This window comes from Melanostigma gelatinosum (assembly GCF_949748355.1).
Source record: "Melanostigma gelatinosum genome assembly, chromosome: 1".
Classification (NCBI taxonomy): Eukaryota; Metazoa; Chordata; class Actinopteri; order Perciformes; family Zoarcidae; genus Melanostigma; species Melanostigma gelatinosum.
Genome location: NC_136634.1, coordinates 32,986,375 through 33,003,737, shown reverse-complemented (window position 1 = coordinate 33,003,737; position 17,363 = coordinate 32,986,375). Strand labels below are relative to the sequence as shown.

The 17,363-nt window shown below is 40.8% G+C and overlaps 1 protein-coding gene across 4 annotated transcripts in view; it reads right to left on the bottom strand.

Moving 5' to 3' along the window:
* The window catches only part of LOC306779602 (exocyst complex component 3-like protein), a 44,897-nt gene that overhangs the window by 20,125 nt on the left and 7,409 nt on the right, over positions 1 to 17,363 (bottom strand). For 2 of the 4 annotated variants that reach the window (XM_079271567.1, XM_079271568.1), the window contains exons 8-23: positions 16,307 to 16,614; positions 16,103 to 16,197; positions 13,505 to 13,634; positions 11,387 to 11,522; positions 9,535 to 9,705; positions 9,268 to 9,394; positions 8,978 to 9,026; positions 8,569 to 8,622; positions 8,453 to 8,485; positions 8,354 to 8,375; positions 8,083 to 8,192; positions 7,434 to 7,487; positions 6,767 to 6,853; positions 5,841 to 5,948; positions 5,632 to 5,765; positions 5,041 to 5,202 (exon numbers count right to left, since the gene is read on the bottom strand). In XM_079271567.1, coding sequence (XP_079127693.1) covers positions 5,041 to 5,202; positions 5,632 to 5,765; positions 5,841 to 5,948; positions 6,767 to 6,853; positions 7,434 to 7,487; positions 8,083 to 8,192; positions 8,354 to 8,375; positions 8,453 to 8,485; positions 8,569 to 8,622; positions 8,978 to 9,026; positions 9,268 to 9,394; positions 9,535 to 9,705; positions 11,387 to 11,522; positions 13,505 to 13,634; positions 16,103 to 16,197; positions 16,307 to 16,614 — 1,780 coding nt within the window. Of the gene's footprint in view, positions 1 to 2,929; positions 3,042 to 5,040; positions 5,203 to 5,631; positions 5,766 to 5,840; positions 5,949 to 6,766; positions 6,854 to 7,339; positions 7,488 to 8,082; positions 8,193 to 8,353; positions 8,376 to 8,452; positions 8,486 to 8,568; positions 8,623 to 8,977; positions 9,027 to 9,267; positions 9,395 to 9,534; positions 9,706 to 11,386; positions 11,523 to 13,504; positions 13,635 to 16,102; positions 16,198 to 16,306; positions 16,615 to 17,363 lie in introns of those variants that run through there. The other 2 variants (XM_079271570.1, XM_079271569.1) reach the window with 2 other exon arrangements.

Genomic DNA, 17,363 nt, shown 5'->3' with positions numbered 1-17,363 from the left:
GAAAGGGAGGGAGCAGGGCGAGGAGAGGGAAGAGAATAATGCTGGAGGGTGGGGAGGGGGGGAGGTCAAGGGAAGAAAGGGGCAGGGATAGGGAGATGTGTGCTATATTCAGGGGCCAGTTGAGAAGATGGTAAATACTAATACAGCAGAATATTTACCTCAGCTTTGAGATGTCAAAGCTTTCAGCCACGCTATCATCATCAGGCGAAAAAAAAAGAAATATATTACGGATAAAATGTTACCAGCCACTGAGGTTGCAGGTCAACAAAACCCCGCCCTCTCATGAATGCCATGTGATGCGGTTGAAAGCTCTGGAGAGAGCTAGTAAGATCTAGGGGTTGGGTTCTTTCAAGCTTTTCAATTGTCAAGCTCAAGAATGCTCATCTATGTACATTTTTGAGTTTTAAAGGAATAGTGCGACATCTTGGGAAACACTTAAATTTACTTTTATTGCTAAACGTTAGACGAGAAGATCGATACCACCTACGATAAATATGAAGTTACTGCAAGAAGTTGGTTTACTTATAGCTCAAAGACTGAGAACGAGGGGAAACAACCAGCCTGACTCCCCTAGGAGTAACAAAATCTGTCTCCATCAGCTCTTCAGCTCACTAATTAACATGTTTCATCTTCTTTGTATAATTGGTACAACTGTGGTCAAACTTGGGTCATTGTGTCTTGATAGCCTCAAAAAGAACACGATCACATGAACATTGAATTAAAAATAGTAATTTGGATTTTTCATTAGAAGCAGCATGAGAGAAAGTGATTTTGAGGAGAGGGGACCAGGAAAACAATAGACGGTGGCAGAAGGGGCTGGATAGGGCTTAGGTGGACATGGTGTTCCATAAACGTCTTGACTCGTAAAGGGAGGCCAATCAAACAGTGTTACAGGAAGACACAATGTACAATGCATAAGTCATTAGCCTACAACCCAGCGTAAAATACAGAAAGGAGCCAAGAACTAATAGAGTCCATGGCTATTGTTCTTTCATCAGAAGGTATATGCAGGTGTCAGAAGAGGATTCAATCCACACTTGGTTCTCATAACTTCATTAGTGAGTCCTTAACCTTCTCTTAACACCAGGTAGGTCAGCTCTATTGTTGATGCTGAACTGATGTGTTCACTGAAACAGAAAGACTTGTGTCACTGACCCTCTCTGATCCTCTGCAGCTGTTTGCACCAGCTACTGCACCAGCTACTACCAATGGTAGGAATTTTATTACGTCCTCTGAACCGGCCTGCCTGTTTACACCTCCAAGCTTCCCGGACCTCTTCAGAAGGCAGCGAGGAGCGTGCCAAGTGAGCCCGAAGCTGGAGCCAGCACAAACACGCTTTCCCAATGGAACATCAGCTTTCAGTGCCGCACTTCAAATTTCTCTCATGCAAGTCTAAAATATTAGTGTGGGAGCTACATTTGAAAAACAAATTGTTCTTTCACTATTTTGTTCAGAAGATATTTTGGTGGGGAAGGTACTGAATGTTTTACTTAGACCAGTGGTGTATAAAGTACTCAAAAGCCATACTTGAGTAAAAGTAAAGATACCTTACTGGAAAACTACTCAAGTAAAAGTAAAAAGTCACCTATTAGAATACTACTTGAGTAAAAGTCTTAAAGTATCTGATATTTATTGTACTTAAGTACAAAAGTACTTTAGTATCAAAAGTAATTTTCTGATATTAAATGTACATCACAACCTGAACATTAAATGAACATCATAACCTGTTCATTGAAAGTAAAAGTACAAGTAAATGCTGTTAATAAAAAAGCAAAGGGTCAGAATTGTGAGAATGATGAAGTTTATTCTTTTAAGTGCTGTGGCACCATGACCAAGGACATGAGCTGTGTTGACAATAATTGGGTTGGCTGTGATCCATTCAGGAGCAACAATGTTCAACATAATATATTGTACATAAGTATACTTTTGCATCTACTATGAACTTATCATCATAATTCTCCGAAAAGCAATATGACACTATGAAGGAGTTGTAACAGTGCGTTTATAAGTATGCTCATTAGACTAGAGGATGTAGAGGCCAATGTATAATAGTATGTTCAGCAAAACATATCCACTTGATGCATCAGGTCAGTGTTTTGAGAAAGGACGCCTGCCTTGTAAACTCCTATGGGCCTGATTTGAACATAAAGGTTTTGCTGAAGCTGAATCTGCAATTGGGCGACTGCTACCATCATAACTCCATCTGATCATCTAGTGCTGCACAACTGTCAACACTTCCTCAGCTCACTAACTCGCTAGCGATCCACTGGTGTTGGTCTTCGTCACCACCGTCGTTTGTTGCGGGAGTAGCAGGTGCTTCCATTTCTGCTTCCATCATGAAATCAGTCATCGTAGAGTGGAATTCTACTCATGTAGTCGCCCGCTAGCTTATAGCATGTAGCATCCTGGGAATCAAAACACCGCGGCTTTGAGAGCACGTGTTTTCAATTGTGCATTAACGTGATTAACCAATGATTTAACTTGCTGCTAGGACCACTGATTCACCAAACCTGCTTGCTTGCAGTCTGTGTTCCACCACAGTCCCCGACGCTGCTCTCATGATTCATTTTGTTTCTAAAGATAGATTTGATTTTGTAGCGAGTAACGAAGGTTTCAGGGGAAATGTATCGGAGTAAAAGTACCGGTTTTCTTTGCAAAATGTAGTGAAGTAAAAGTAAAAGTCAACAGAAATATAAGTAGTAAAGTAAAGTACAGATACCCAAAAAAACTACTTAAGTACAGTAACGAAGTATTTCTACTTCGTTACTATACACCACTGACTTAGACCCTCCCACATTTATTATTTTCTTTGGACCCTCTCCATGACTGAGTCCCAGTATCTCTAGAACAATGACAAAACATTAAGAAGATGTACACCAATTTAAATATGGAATGACTGATATGTTGGCCACCTGGTATCATCTCTTACATATCTGCCACACAGGAACACGTTCCTTCAGAGCCGTGTCTGGAGTAGAGCAGAGGCTGACGCACCAGGATGTTGTGCAGAATGTGTTCCCGTCAGGGCAAGACCCTCATCGCTAAGGACAACAAGCCAGCTAACCTGCCGGTCCCCAGTCTCGTCACGCTGATCCTCAATCTGCTCTGTCCAACAACAATCTGACGTGCATTGACAGCCGTCCTGCAGGATGAAATCAAGAGTTAAAGATGAAGTCTAACATCCAGAGCTTTCGTCGCCAGTCAACACTTGACAGCTGGTCCCATTGATGTGAAATTTACCGCAGACGTTCTTGATCCCCAGATGATGGTGACCTGCTGACCTTCGCTCCACCATAAGAGACAAATGTGCATATGAAGACCTAACAAAAATCAAATGAAGAAGCTGGTCAGATTGAGTAAAATCTGAGTTTAAAAAAAAGTTTCATATGGATAGATCTCAATCATTTGCACTAACTTTACGTACTGAACTTAAATAGACAATGAAAGAAATTGCTGACAAACCCATAGAGATCTATTGTATAGAACCACCACCCAGCACCCAGGCTACACTAACGCTCTAACAACCGGTGTTGGCCGATTCAACACAACTGAATGTGCTGCACCGATCCGTCGTCGTAATCACCTTGAGCTCCGTAACACCCAGCAGGGCCTTCACCCAGAGGAGCAACGGGACCAACAGGAAGTCTAATTCTAGACCACTTCCTGTATGACATTCCTGACATCAGCTCCCTTCCTGCCACTCTCCGTACGTATAGCACATCTGTGGGTCACCTTTACATTCCTGTATATGCGCATGTAAAGGTCTCTGTGGTATAATGTAATGGCATCAGAGTATTTAAACCTAATAAATAGATTTGTCTGAGACATTGGTTTGAAATAACACTGTACACTGATTTCAGCAGGTTTTCTATTGGGAAGAAAATGGAAATATTAAAGTGATATAATCTAATATTTATATATAGTCATAAATTAGAATTATTAGCCTTTTGTACCATCTTATGTATGAAAAACTCCTGCCTGGATTGGTCAAGTTCATAAACATATTTTGTAGCCATTTCAATCAATTTATTGTCTCCAAGTGCATAGAAAGAGTTCACATGAATAACATTTATGACAGACTGACAGGTGGAAATACATGTGAAAGAACAGCGACATCAGGCAGAACAGACTACATTCATTATTTTATCTCATCTGCTGTATTACACACATGGGTTTAAATACGTAATTATATGTGCAGTAATACAAATCATGTACCTGGGAATGTGAGGGAACACCGCGAGGCACTGGGAGGTAGAACCCCCAAGTGATGTGTTGTACTGGCATTTTAACTGGTTACTTCTTTAGTAAAAAAAGACACCAAGTGTAGTTCAATTGCATTATATAGAAACGGCAGCCAAAAATCAGCCTGCTTCCACCTAGACTGGATCGACTGGGCCCATGGTCCAAACCTTATCATTTCACCCAACAGAATCTGAATGACTACGAAAGGCTCCAACGAGCTAGCATTCCTTCTATATTCCAATAACTCGTAGCGTTTTACTATTTCAAATATATTCTCATCCTACATTAGTTTAGTAGAGTTACAGATATCCTTCAATATGTATTAGTGTATCAATATAAATTTGTTAATCCTTCCGGTTTAAATGATACAAAAACACAATACGATTCTAAATACATGTGTAAATTATCTCAAAAATATAGAAGCTACAAGAAGTTTCATTTTAGCTTCTGAACGTGACCCAAATAAATTGCCAACAAAGGCTAAAGCAGCCGATTGCCACGAAAAGTCAAAATAAAACTAACTCTGCAAATAAAAGAAAAAAACAAACAACGGTACAGATTAAAAAAAGAAATAAACAATATGAAAATCAAATAGATACCTCCCAAAAAAGAAAAATTTATATTTCAACCGTGAAACAGCCGTTAAAGAAGAAGCTCACCTCAGATAAAGAATCTAAACCCTGATGGCCGCTCGTCTACCTGCCACATAAAAGCTGCTTCCACTGTGTTTTTCATAAACACCAGGCAGCTATAAGAAAGCACATGCGAGTGAGTTTGCTGGCTTAGTGATGTAGTTACAGAATGCTCTCCCTCAGGTTCCCACTGCTGGACGGGTTCGACTGCTGACTCTCAGTTTGTGCTGCTGATCTTTGGTTCCACGTGTTAAAGTCCAACAGCGCTTGATTGAGTTTCTCCATCCAGTCCAGTCTCTCCTGTTTGGTGTCGGCAGAAAACCAACGCCTGAACAAGAACAACAACCATCAGCATTGTGAGAACCGTCAGAGAAGCCAGAGCTGCTCGTTATAGATGCTAGTGAGCCTGTATAGCAGGGTAAAATACATTGTCCTATTTTGGTAAACTCACTGTAAAATCAAAGACAACTGCCCTTTTCCTCCAAATTAGGTCTTTTTTAACAGTCATCATACTGTCAAAAGACATTTCTAGAAACAACCCAATCACCAATGTCACAGAAGGCATTTCCCCATCAACCAACAAAAGTCAAACACACTGACTGACATCCAGAAAACCAACATGCTTCCTGCACACAAAAGTGGCAATTTTTATATATACACACATATACATAGACGCGCATGATTGTAACATTGATTACAATCCATATCTCCCCACAGATGTCATACTTCAGAGTGTTTGGTTTTTACTCGGTCTTACTTGGCGCTGGCGTCCTGCTGCTGTGGGACGTTGCTGACCAGCTCGAAGGTGAACGGTCGAGCACACGAGTCTCTCTTCACAGGCCTGACGCACCGACTGTGGGAGCTGGACAGAGAAATGCTGCCCTCTGCATCCTGGGACGTGAAAAACAGAAAATGAGAATTCATTGAAAAGTGACTCGCCGACTTAGTCTGCATGTCTGACTGTACCTTAGATTCTTTGTCGTTGGGGTGGTTCCAGTAGTACATGTTGCATCCCACCAGAACAAAATATCGCCGATGCCACACCCCGTATCCACTGATCAACTCAAACATAGTCTGGGAAAAGATCCAAAAAAAGAGTGTTTAATACAGTTTTCCAACATTTACGGAAAACGTCCATCTTGTTCGGTTTGATCGGTGTATAACTGTTGTACTCAGAATGTAGCTCCTGTCTTTGCTAAACTCTCATTGGAATGTAGTGCAAATCTGCTTCTAATGTCTGTTTTCAGATACTGACACTTGTTTTTAAACTTCTATGACAACTATCTCGGCCCGTTTACTTTGTGAATCTTGAATTTTTGAAGTCAGTACGACACTAAATTGCTTGTTAGCCAGACGAGACTAGCAGAGTCACATTGTGGTTTGACATCTGTCATGTCTGCAGACCACCTGAAGCTAAACCGTGACAAGAAGGAGCTGCTCTTCCTTCCAGGAGAGACTATACTCCCGTCCAGTCAGTGACTCAGGCTCATCCTACTTCCAGAACGTGGTCAAACCATACATCCCAGCCCGTCCACTACGTTCTGCTAATGTCAAATGACTTAACCGTTACCAAACTACCGCTCTACAAAATGTTTGCCGTCTTGGCTCCCCAATGGTGGAACAAACTCCTCATCTACATCAGAAACTCCACACATCTTCCATCGCAGACTGCACATGGCCCATAGAATATTATCTATTGTCTTTAAATGGAACACTTAATGTAGACATGCGTATTTGACTCTTCTTCTTGGGGTTGTACCCACATATTTGAATGCACTTTTTTTAAGTAGCTTTGGATAAAAGTGTTTGCTCAACAAATGTAATGTGATGTAAAGATGTAATTGTGATGTGGTCAGACAGTTGTGGAAAATAAGCAACATCACATTACTAACCAGGAAACCGTGGTGCTGGACATCAGAGTGACTTTCGCTGTCCAGTTGCAGGTAGATGTTGCCCTCTAGAGGCGAGAGGAAAGGCACCTGCGGTCCGGGGAAGAGACGGGGAGACACGCTGTTAAACTGGTACGATGTGGAAGACATGCAGAAAACTGTCTTGAAGAATTTCATTCCAACATGATCCTCATTTATTTTTGTTAAGAAAAGCAACCTGAAATTAACCTTTGACTATCAAGATATTTCATTTATAACCGTTGGACACATTGACTAATGATGATTGATTATAAGAGTAGTTTCTATGCTGCTTGTTTCCTCCTGGATATCAAGATGAAATGATGCAAGCCTTTAGCAGAGAAACATGTACAGAGAACAAATACAAATACATTCCACTATGAATACACATCAAGGGTTTGTGCACCAGGAAGTAAGTATCCCTTGAAGCACTGACACACTGTTTTTTCACATGTACTGACTTTTGGAGTCAATATAATAGATATTGCCTTTGACTTTTCAGATCAAATGGGAAAGAGTTTGACCTAATCAAACAGAAAACCATGCACAAACAAATACCATCAAGACTGAGGCGGCGGTTAAATTGTACGGTCAGAGACTAGGTTAGTTTTTGCAAAGGGAAACGGTGAAGGGCTGGCAGCGTTGTGAAAACCTTTTCCTGAAATTCATCTCCCAGCAGCCTCCTGATTTTGCCCTCAAGTTTCATCTGAGAGGAGGAAGAAAGAGAGAAGGGGGGAGGGAGGCAGACATATTACATGACCAGTGAGCTCACCCATGTGTGGAAACCTCCAACAGAATAATAAAAGCACCCAATGGGTGAATAGTGGCGCCTGTAGCACTGTGCTTCTTCTCTGATTGGTCAGTGCTGGAGGTCAGAAATGAAACGCAGAGAGGTGCTAACCCTGGTGACTGTGGGTGTGTGAAATGGGCCATGCTTCTCCCCTCTGAATGCTTCAATTCAATTAACAATCACCACAAGAAAATATTTACTGTCTGCACTTACAAAACAATCCATCAAACTACATGAAATATTATTGTTTACTTGCCAAACTGACAAAGATATCCAAGTTGATGTAGCTTGGGCTTGTTTCATAGAACTGAAAAGTCTCGAGCAGAATCTATCGGTATCAATCTATTGGTTGGTTCATTTTTAACCATCAAAATGATCCGACTGACCAACACACCGAGGGACACATTTCAGCAGCAGACACTGTCTCCTGGGGCAGAGTAAGGTGGATGTATATTTACCTTTAATAAAAACAGAGTGCATCCCATCTCAAACACATGTTGGCGGTATGTACCTTATCCAGAGGGAACTTGCTGTGTCCCAGCGAGGACAAGGTGATCTTGTGGGAGCCCACCAGAAAAAAGTTGCTGGAGCGACGAGTGTTGAGAGCAGGAGGAGCAGCAGCTGAAGGACAGAGAAGCTCATGAAGACTCATATCAAACTGAAATAGTCAGTCAGTAATATGCATGACTTGCAGTAGAGTTGCCCCCATATAAAATTCACATTATATTTTTCGTATACCGAATGTACAACAATAAATACTGTCCAAAATAAACTCAACTTACATGTCAGACTGTTACTGGATCTCTGTTGAAAACAAAAGAAAAGGTTTGGGTGAAATGTGAAAAACAGCAACACACACTATAATATCTAGGCATACTCACTGTGATAGTGTTCAGAAGCTTTCTTGGTGTGACCTGAATGTGTGAGGACAACATAACGGACTTAGATTGTCATTGATAATTGCACACCTGGCTCATTGTTGGGCTCACTGACTCACCCGTGACTTGGTGGTGGCCCGGTCCACGCTGCAGTTACTACCTGATGTGTGGGACTAGGAGGCACAAAGACCGGCACATTAACAACCAAACAACTTGTTAAGATAACTAGCACGCTAACAGTACACCAAAACAAACAATTCTCTTCAGCAACATAACCAAAGCAACCAACGATGCAGACATCTCTGTCTAACACCGATAGCCTAATAGAATGTCAGTTGATGACTATTTAACATGCTGTCATAGTCCCCCGTCAGTGTTATGGAACGTTTTATAAATAAAATAGGAAACTTGTAAATGTGAATCTACAAAGGGGAACACACTTCTGGAGCCGCTATTGTATTATTTCAGCTAATATTTTATGAATATATAACAGGGCTGCCCATCAAGATGTCATATGTTCTGTCTCACCAGGCTGTAGACCTCCACATCAATGTCAAAGGATGAGCGGATATCTTTCCTGAAATACCAAGAAGACAAACGATATTATATGCAATCAGCCATACGTACGTGCGTATACGCGTAGGTACACACACACACACACACACACACACACACCTTAAGTTGTCTGAATGTGACCATTTGTCAAATCAGAAAAAGACAGTAAGTAAGATGTAAATTGACTCGACTTAAATGCAGAAAATTGGTGCCAGGAGCAGTGTATGAGATGTGTCAAATGAAGTAACCACAAAGCAGCTTACAGAGTGACAGAAGTCGGGAAGGAGATGGTGTCTCCATTCTGAGCATCAGCAGCCGTGGCCAGCGGGGTGGCGACGATGTTGCAGGGCCCGTAGCGGATCAGCACGAAAAAGTAGTGACTTGGCCAACCTACATTGTTACATAAAAAATTCAGTAATTTCAATGTAGATGTCAACCACTATTATTAAATAAGCTCTGCTTTTTGAAATAGTTATTTTCTATTGTGCAAATGTATCAAAAACAATGTTAAATATGAGGCAGTGTGCTACCTGTGCGTTTGTGGGAGGAGCAGACAAATTCCACCTTGAGAGGCAGCTGGATCTTTGTGATGCTGACTGTCCCTCTGCAGGCCTGCTGGGAAACATATTCGCAGTCCTCTCCTGACTCTGAGTTCCTCTCCTCTCTCACAACCTCTGCCAGCAGCGCCGAGCGTTTCTCACCTGAGAGAGCCAAGTAAACAACAAGAATTATAAGCAACAGAACGATAATAAAACTAGAATGCCTCCATCAACCAGTCAAGTTGCAGCATACATCCATGTCTGTCCAAAATGTCCTCACTTTATACTATTAGACATTTGTGTGAAATTGTCATAATAAGGATATGAATCTTGAGTTATGGCCAAAAAAAACAAACATGTTTTGTGAGGTCACAGTGACCTTTGACCACCAAAATGTTATTACCGTAGTTCACCCTCGAGTCCAAGTGGACGAATGTGTCAAAATTGAAGAAATTCCCTCCAAGCGTTCCTGAGATATACAGTGAAGGAAATAAGTATTTGATCACTTGCCAATTTTGTAAGTTTGCCCACTTACAAAGAAATGAACGGTTTATAATTGTAATGGTAAGTTGATTTTAACAGTGAGAGACAGAATATCAAAAAAATAAATAAAAATCCAGAAAATCACATCATATAAAAGTTATAAATTGATTTGCATTTGATGATGTGAAATAAGTATTTGATCCCCTAGCAAAACATGACTCAGTACTTGGCGGAGAAACCGTTGTTGGCATCACAGAGGTCAGATGTTTCTTGTAGTTGGTCACCAGGTTTGGGGACATCTCAGGAGGGATTTTCTCTTTGCAGATCCTCTCCAAATCCTGAAGGTTTCGAGGCTGTCCAAGACCAAAGAGCAGTCGAAGGATGTCAGACCTGCACAAGGCTGGAATGGGCTATAAGACCAGCCAAACTTCTGGATTTCTTCTTGATATTTTGTCTCGCACCGTTATAATAAACCTACCATTACAATTATAGACTGTTCATTTCTTTGTAAGTGGGCAAAGTTACAAAATTGGCAAGGGATCAAATACTTATTTCCTTCACTGTATATATGACGGACGGATGACACAAATATATTGCCCCTGGCTAATTTAATACAAATTAAGAAAAAGTCTTTTTAGGCTTTGAATACAATTATTCAGGCTTTGGTAGTAGAGATGCAATTAATATTAAAACTAGGGTAGGCAATTTATTTTAGACGCCTTTTTGTTCTATTTATTGAAATTATCTTTATGTCCCGACAGCAATCAAATAAAAAAACAATAATCTGATATTTGTGTCTACCGAAGACTTGTAATAAACCCATCCAACGTTTCAATCGGCCCCCATGAAATGTTTGATACTTAGACACAACTGACAAATATGTGGAAAAAGACAAATGAGTATTGAAAACGTGTCAAAGTCAGAATCCATCAGCGGATTGGTGGTTGTTACCAACAATAGCCATGGTAGTTTACTTCAATTACTATAATGTTCGGTGTTTTATGTGAATGAGACTTGAGGACGTCTCTCACGGATTTGTCCCCCAGATGTAGTTCGGAAAGTGGCTTTGGAGGGAGGCCTGAAGGGAGGGGCTGAGATTTCCTTGATTGGATACCTTCAAATTCTAGCTTACCTTTGCCGGTTTCTCTTGCTTTCCCCAACTTTAAATTAACAGACAAATGTATGCATGCGTCTTGTTATTAATAGTTATTCTGTCCGTATTATTTTATCAACTGTACGTAAGATGTAAGGACATTTCGCTGTTGAGGCAGTCACTTCTAAAAGAACCCAATAGTCCGAACATAGTTTCTTCTCTGTTGCACACAAATACGGGACATCAAAAACAAACAAAACATCTTACAGGAGACCAAGAGTAGTTTTTCAGCTTCAGCCTCCTCCAGCGAGCCCCGTCCATGCCCCTCATCAGTACAGCAGCTTAGAGCCTGCAGGGTCTGGTTGATCACAGTCTGCAGCTTCCCTGCTTCTTCACTAAGGGCCTGGACAAACACAGGGCAACAGAAAGACTGTGGGTTATTCGCCTGTACTGGATTGAATTCAATCAAAACAAAGTGTCAGCAATTGACTGAATTAATAGTATTTTATAATACTTTTATGTACCGGTACATACTTTGATCTCATCCTGAATACAGATACACATAGATGGACTGCGTGAGGAGGAACCCACTCCCTATGTAGATATGAAGGGCTCATTCTAAGCTAACGCCAGACCTGCAAACTCATGAGGGGTGAAAAAGGTGACAAGCCTGAAACCCTGTCGGGGGGGTGCGCTCCAAGAATTTTATTTTAAATATGGGCTTTGAAATGTAGCCTTCTGGTGTACTCTGAGAAGAAAATTAAGTGATAAGACATTTACTTTAAAACAAACGTATTATTCAGTTATTAATCACTATTTCCAGCTCTATTATTATCAACCTTTATTTAGACACAATCCATTGAGACAGAGGTCTCACTTTCAAAGGTTTTGGTCAAATAAAAACAAAGATAGCAAGAGTAGCGAGAACCATCGCCTGTACAAATAAAGGGATTAGTTTTCATTGATAATATTACTATTAACTTCCACGGTTACTGTAAAGCGGTTGGAATTGTGGCCTATCTTCTATTTGCAATTAATATGCATTCAATCCAGTTAAATTATTTAAATGAAAATGATAATCTACTCTGGCTAAGGTAGTTTATCAAGAGTAAAATAATAGCTGTGATCTATGCACTCCTCTGCATTAACAACCTGCTGAAATGAAGGTACAGGCACCTTAACCCTCTCATTACTTCAGGGTTCTTGAGAGCAACGTGGGACTGTTGGTACACTGGCTGTGGTCATCACAGTAAACAGTGTGATGAGAGGACATGTGAGCCCTTGTTGCTGTAGTTCATCTCCTTGGGGCAGAGGCTGCAGTCATCATACCCTGCCTTATCAATGTATTTAAAACACTGCGACAGCAGGAAGCTGTACTCACGTCTGTTTAGACCTCCACCTTTATCCAGGCCCAGCTCCACTCATAGCTCAGCCCTGCATCAAGCTGCGCTACAGGCAGCTTGTTAAAATGCTCATGGTGGGTCCTCCATGTACAGGCGATTATCCTCCTCTCCCTGAAGCTCTTTGACCTCATCAGTATCTGGGCCTCATGTTTCGTGGTCATGAAAGTTATTCTGACCATGAAATCGCCTCATTCTACTTTGAGTTAAAACAAACAACCTGCAACCAGATGCGCCGGTGTTCCGGTTTAACGGAGTGACCGCGTGAACTGAACCAGAACACGGGGGGCTGCATGTTTCATCACGTTATGTTTTTTCCGTCTAAATCGCAATTATGACGAACGTTAACAGTCGACAAAGTTCCGCATACAGTGGCCGTTAACTTACACCAGCAAGTCTGAACGGTAACGGAACATAACGGAACTTAAACTGTGACGGAGGGAACTGAAGACGCTGTAGACATCTGAACGCTGATTAGCCAAGACTCGACACATCAAAGATGTTCGATAGCGAAGATCACGAAATCACCTTTTCTCCTCGTATGACTCCAATCTGAGAAACGCTGGCTGGCCAGTTGACCCCCCCCCGAAAAAAAACCCTCTACGGATCTACACGATTCACGTGGATGATATATTTTGATTCAAAACGGCGAATTTCGCCGAAAAGCAACAAGTTTGCAGGTATGTAACGCAAACACAGCAATTGTTAGTTTCAAGTCATTATAAACGAAAGATAGTTATACTACTACTGGATTACTATATTCCATTTTTGCAAAATCCTACACACTGGCCCTAACAAGTGACACGGGTTGCAAATAAACCGTGACTGGAAGCCATATAGGCAACACATCTCATGTTATTATAACCTTTATATTTTTGCATTTTCCCTGACAAATAAACTAATAAATGAAATACTCAGTGACGTGTGAAATGGGTTGATTAACAACAGTTAATGGGTTTATAATGCTGAAAACAGCGCTTCACACCGTGATTTTCTCCTTGGTGTTGACGGATGGTTGAGGTTGGAACTTCTCTGTAGCTCGTCCCTGAACCCCAGGAGTGACACTCTGAAAGGTGGGCAGCTTACTCTGTCTTTGTGTGCGGTACGCATCAATACTGAGAATCACAGAACAAACCAAAATCAAATCACAGACACATGACAGTACCAATCAACTACCCAGGCAAATGTAACAATATGGATTATCATTACTGCTCCTTCAAAAGAAAAGCTTAAGAAACAGTAACTAGAAAATGCATTTCCTGCTGAAAATGCGTTGGAATACTGAAATTTGAAATTAATTGCAAAAACATTGCTGAAAATAGATATCCAATTTTTTTTTTTAATTGCAAAAAGCTTAATAATTCTAAAAGTTTAAAGATTCCAACTATGAAAAGTCATATCACCGCTCTCCTGAAAGAGCTGAACATTTTGATATTCTAATAGTTTCTGTGGCTTAAAAAAAATCATCAGTGGTGATATTTGTAGTAGTAGAAGTTGTAGTAGAAGTATTATTAGTAGAAGTATTAGTGATTAGAAGAAGTAGTAGAAGAAGAAGACGTAGTATCAGTAGTCATAGTAATAGCTGTAGTATTGGTCGTAGTACTTAATATAACAGTAGTAGTAGTAATGGCAGTAGAAGAAGTAGCAGTAGTAGTACTAGTAGCAGTCGTACCAATAGCTGTAGTAGTATTACTACTTTTAGTAGCATGAATAGCAGTAGTAGTAGCAGTTGTCGTATAAGTAATAGTGGTCGTAATAGCAGTCGTGGTAGTAATAATATTGATGGTAGCAGTAATAGCAGTAATAATAGTAGCAACAGCAAAAGTTATAGTAGTAGTAGTAATACTATATTAGCAGCAGCAGTAGTAGTTGTCGCAGTATGAGTAAGAGCATTCATTTTTTAACAAAAAAGCCTAATTTTGAGCTTGTTTAAATACAGTTAATCCATGGGGCTTTTATTTTGAAAGGGTGGGGCTGGGTGGGGGGGAGAGGAGACAATCATAAAGTTTGACACACATAAACAGAGGTTATTAAATGCCTGGCTTCATCACAAGCATTTCAGTTAGAATTCACTCTTTTATTTTGAAATGGTGTGTGTGTGTGTGTGTGTGTGTGTGTGTGTGTGTGGGGGGGGTTCCTCTAAAAGTCTCTAAGACCTGAATGACTGTATATGAGAGCGAGAGAGAGAGACTGATATCTCTGGCAAACTTTCTCATTTGGAGATTGTACTATGTTTTATCTTTTACAGCTTACATGACTATTGTCCTGCTCTGCCATGTCTTTCCTCGTCTCTCCCTCTTGTGTCGCGGTGTGTGTAAATGTCACTCGAATCAGAATACTCATATCTGATTGGCCGAGCTGCAACACGTACATCTCTAAATCATGTGTGTGCAGCTTTTATTTTAAAATGGGGTGTGTGTGTGTGTGGGGGGGTCCTCTAAAAGTCTCCAAGACCTGAATGACTATGAGAGAGAGAGTGACAGAGAGGAGTACATGTGTGTCTGAGTTTATCAACATCACTAATTAGCTTAATCAGAAACACCTGTGTCCTTGCAGCTTTTTCATGGAGATAAAACAGGGAAACACCTCTCAATCAAATCATCAAAACTCACATAACTGTACCTCCTTTTGCTCCGATATTAATAATTGAGAGGAAGGATGACTTGATAAACAGATCTTGTAAAAATTGTGTCTGTAGTGGGATTCCACAGTAATTTTTCTACGACAAGGACAAGATTAGCTACTTCTACATCCAGAAATTATGCATGAAGAGTGAAGATTGTGGACACAGTGGCAAAACACAAATGTTTTTTTCACAAGAATCTCAAGCTGATCTTCACTCTAGCGGTGACATCACGCACTCTAAGCTGAGCAATACACACCCATTATAAAGTCAGAAAAAGGCTGAAAAATCATAAAACTTAAATTGCTGCAGTTCAAAAAGTTTAAAATATATCAAAAAGCTGAATCGTGTGGCAATAGTTCAGGGTTTTCTCAACATTTGAAAGTTGAAATGGTGTCTGTAGCTGAAAGTATGAGGAAGTTGAAGGATTTGAAAGTTGAAGAAGTTTAAGAGGATTTAACAGCATTTAACAGCAATTAAAGATAAGTGAAAATAATGACAATATATGACGATTGAAATACAATGCCGCCTTTACGTTACAGAAAGATATTTAAACATTATGGCAACCAAATTCCTAGTTATCGTATCTCGTCCAATATAATGATGTAATATCATAGCTTTAGTGAGGCCTATGGGCCGGCTGGTCCAACATTTGATTTCCATATTTTAAAGCACCTCAAAGTTATACAGTGATTACCGGTATCATTGTATTGTTATTTTTGGATCGTTATTTTAAATAATTTTGCATTGTTATTTCTGCTCTTGTGCTTTCTTTTTTTGTATTTTGTATTGTTATTTTAAATAATTTAGCATTGTTATTTCTGCTCTTGTGCTTTCTGGCCAAGTCACCAGTGTGAGGATATGAATGGTTAAAGGGTTCTATATAAGATATTGAGATGGCAACGATTTAAGACGGAGAACTCCAAACAGAGTTAGTACAAAAGGCTATGCTGTTATTACCTGTATAGAGGAGCAGATTCAGCAGGAGGGGTGGTCGTCTCTTCTGGAGTCAAGAGCAGAGAGGAAGGATTGGACTCCTGGCTTGCTGCCAGTCGCTGTTGGTGAAATATGGAACATTACATATTTTTCCAGGTTCTGAATTTATCAGAGAGCTCCCCTAATGGAACCAAAGCATGGACAGATCAAGTTTTAAATTCATCTTACCAGAGGGGTGACCACAGCCTCTAGAGACTTGCTGAGAGGAGAGAGGATGCCGCTGGGAGGAAAGGTCAGCTCATCTCTGTTGCTTTCAAGCCTCTTGCTCTCATCGCACTCTTTTTCACTCTTCTCCTTCTCTGACTCTGTGTCTATATTGTCTTTATCTCCAGGGCAAACGCCAATGCCGTGGTCCTCGATGTCTTCATCGCCCCCCCTACCCTCCTCCATCCGTCCAGCATATTCCAGCACCTCCTCGAACATCTGGTCGATTATTTCAGCCGTGTTGGTCTCATCATGAGAGCTCAGCTCAGCATCTGTGGGAAGAAAAATGTGTGAGGGCACTTTCTAAAACAAAATAGGACTGCAATTTTGACGCCGGGTATATGGTTGCTGAGGTCCCACACAATTAGGTGTTAAAATTGAAGAAAACAGATTGGCACCATCCATCTTGTTTCACTTTTATGCCCGGTCATATTTATTCCCTCGAGTGCACCTGTGCAACACCAACCAGCTTGTGTCCCTGTCTTGGTCTCTCTACTTGAAGATGAATATTTCCCAACACACTCAAGCTGAAACATTTTAGATTTGCAAAGATACACACTTCTCTAAACAACATGTTCAAACATTTAGTCACCCCGTGATTATATTTAGAAACGCCCAGTACTTCCAGTGGTCAGGGATTTCTGTCTTACCAACAAACTATTTCACCCATGTGCTTCAAAGGAGTTTCCAAGTTGTCCTCAGGAGTTCACACCTGCATCTTCTTACTGTTCTCACCTGTCTCTGCCCTGGACTCCGTGGAGGTATTGGCCTCAGACAGGGTTGAGTCATTGATGAGCTCAGGCTCCAGGATGAAGGTGACTTTCTTTGAACACAAAGTTTCTACAACACCCTGCCTCCCATCTACTGTATCTTGCGCCATTTGCTCTGTCTCCAAAAGGTGATCCGACACCTGGACCTCTGTCAAACTCTGGGCTCTATCTTTTCCATCAGTGGCTGATGATTCATCCTGACGTTTTTCTACGTGTTTAATATTTCTTTCTAGTTCCGTGTACCGTGTCTG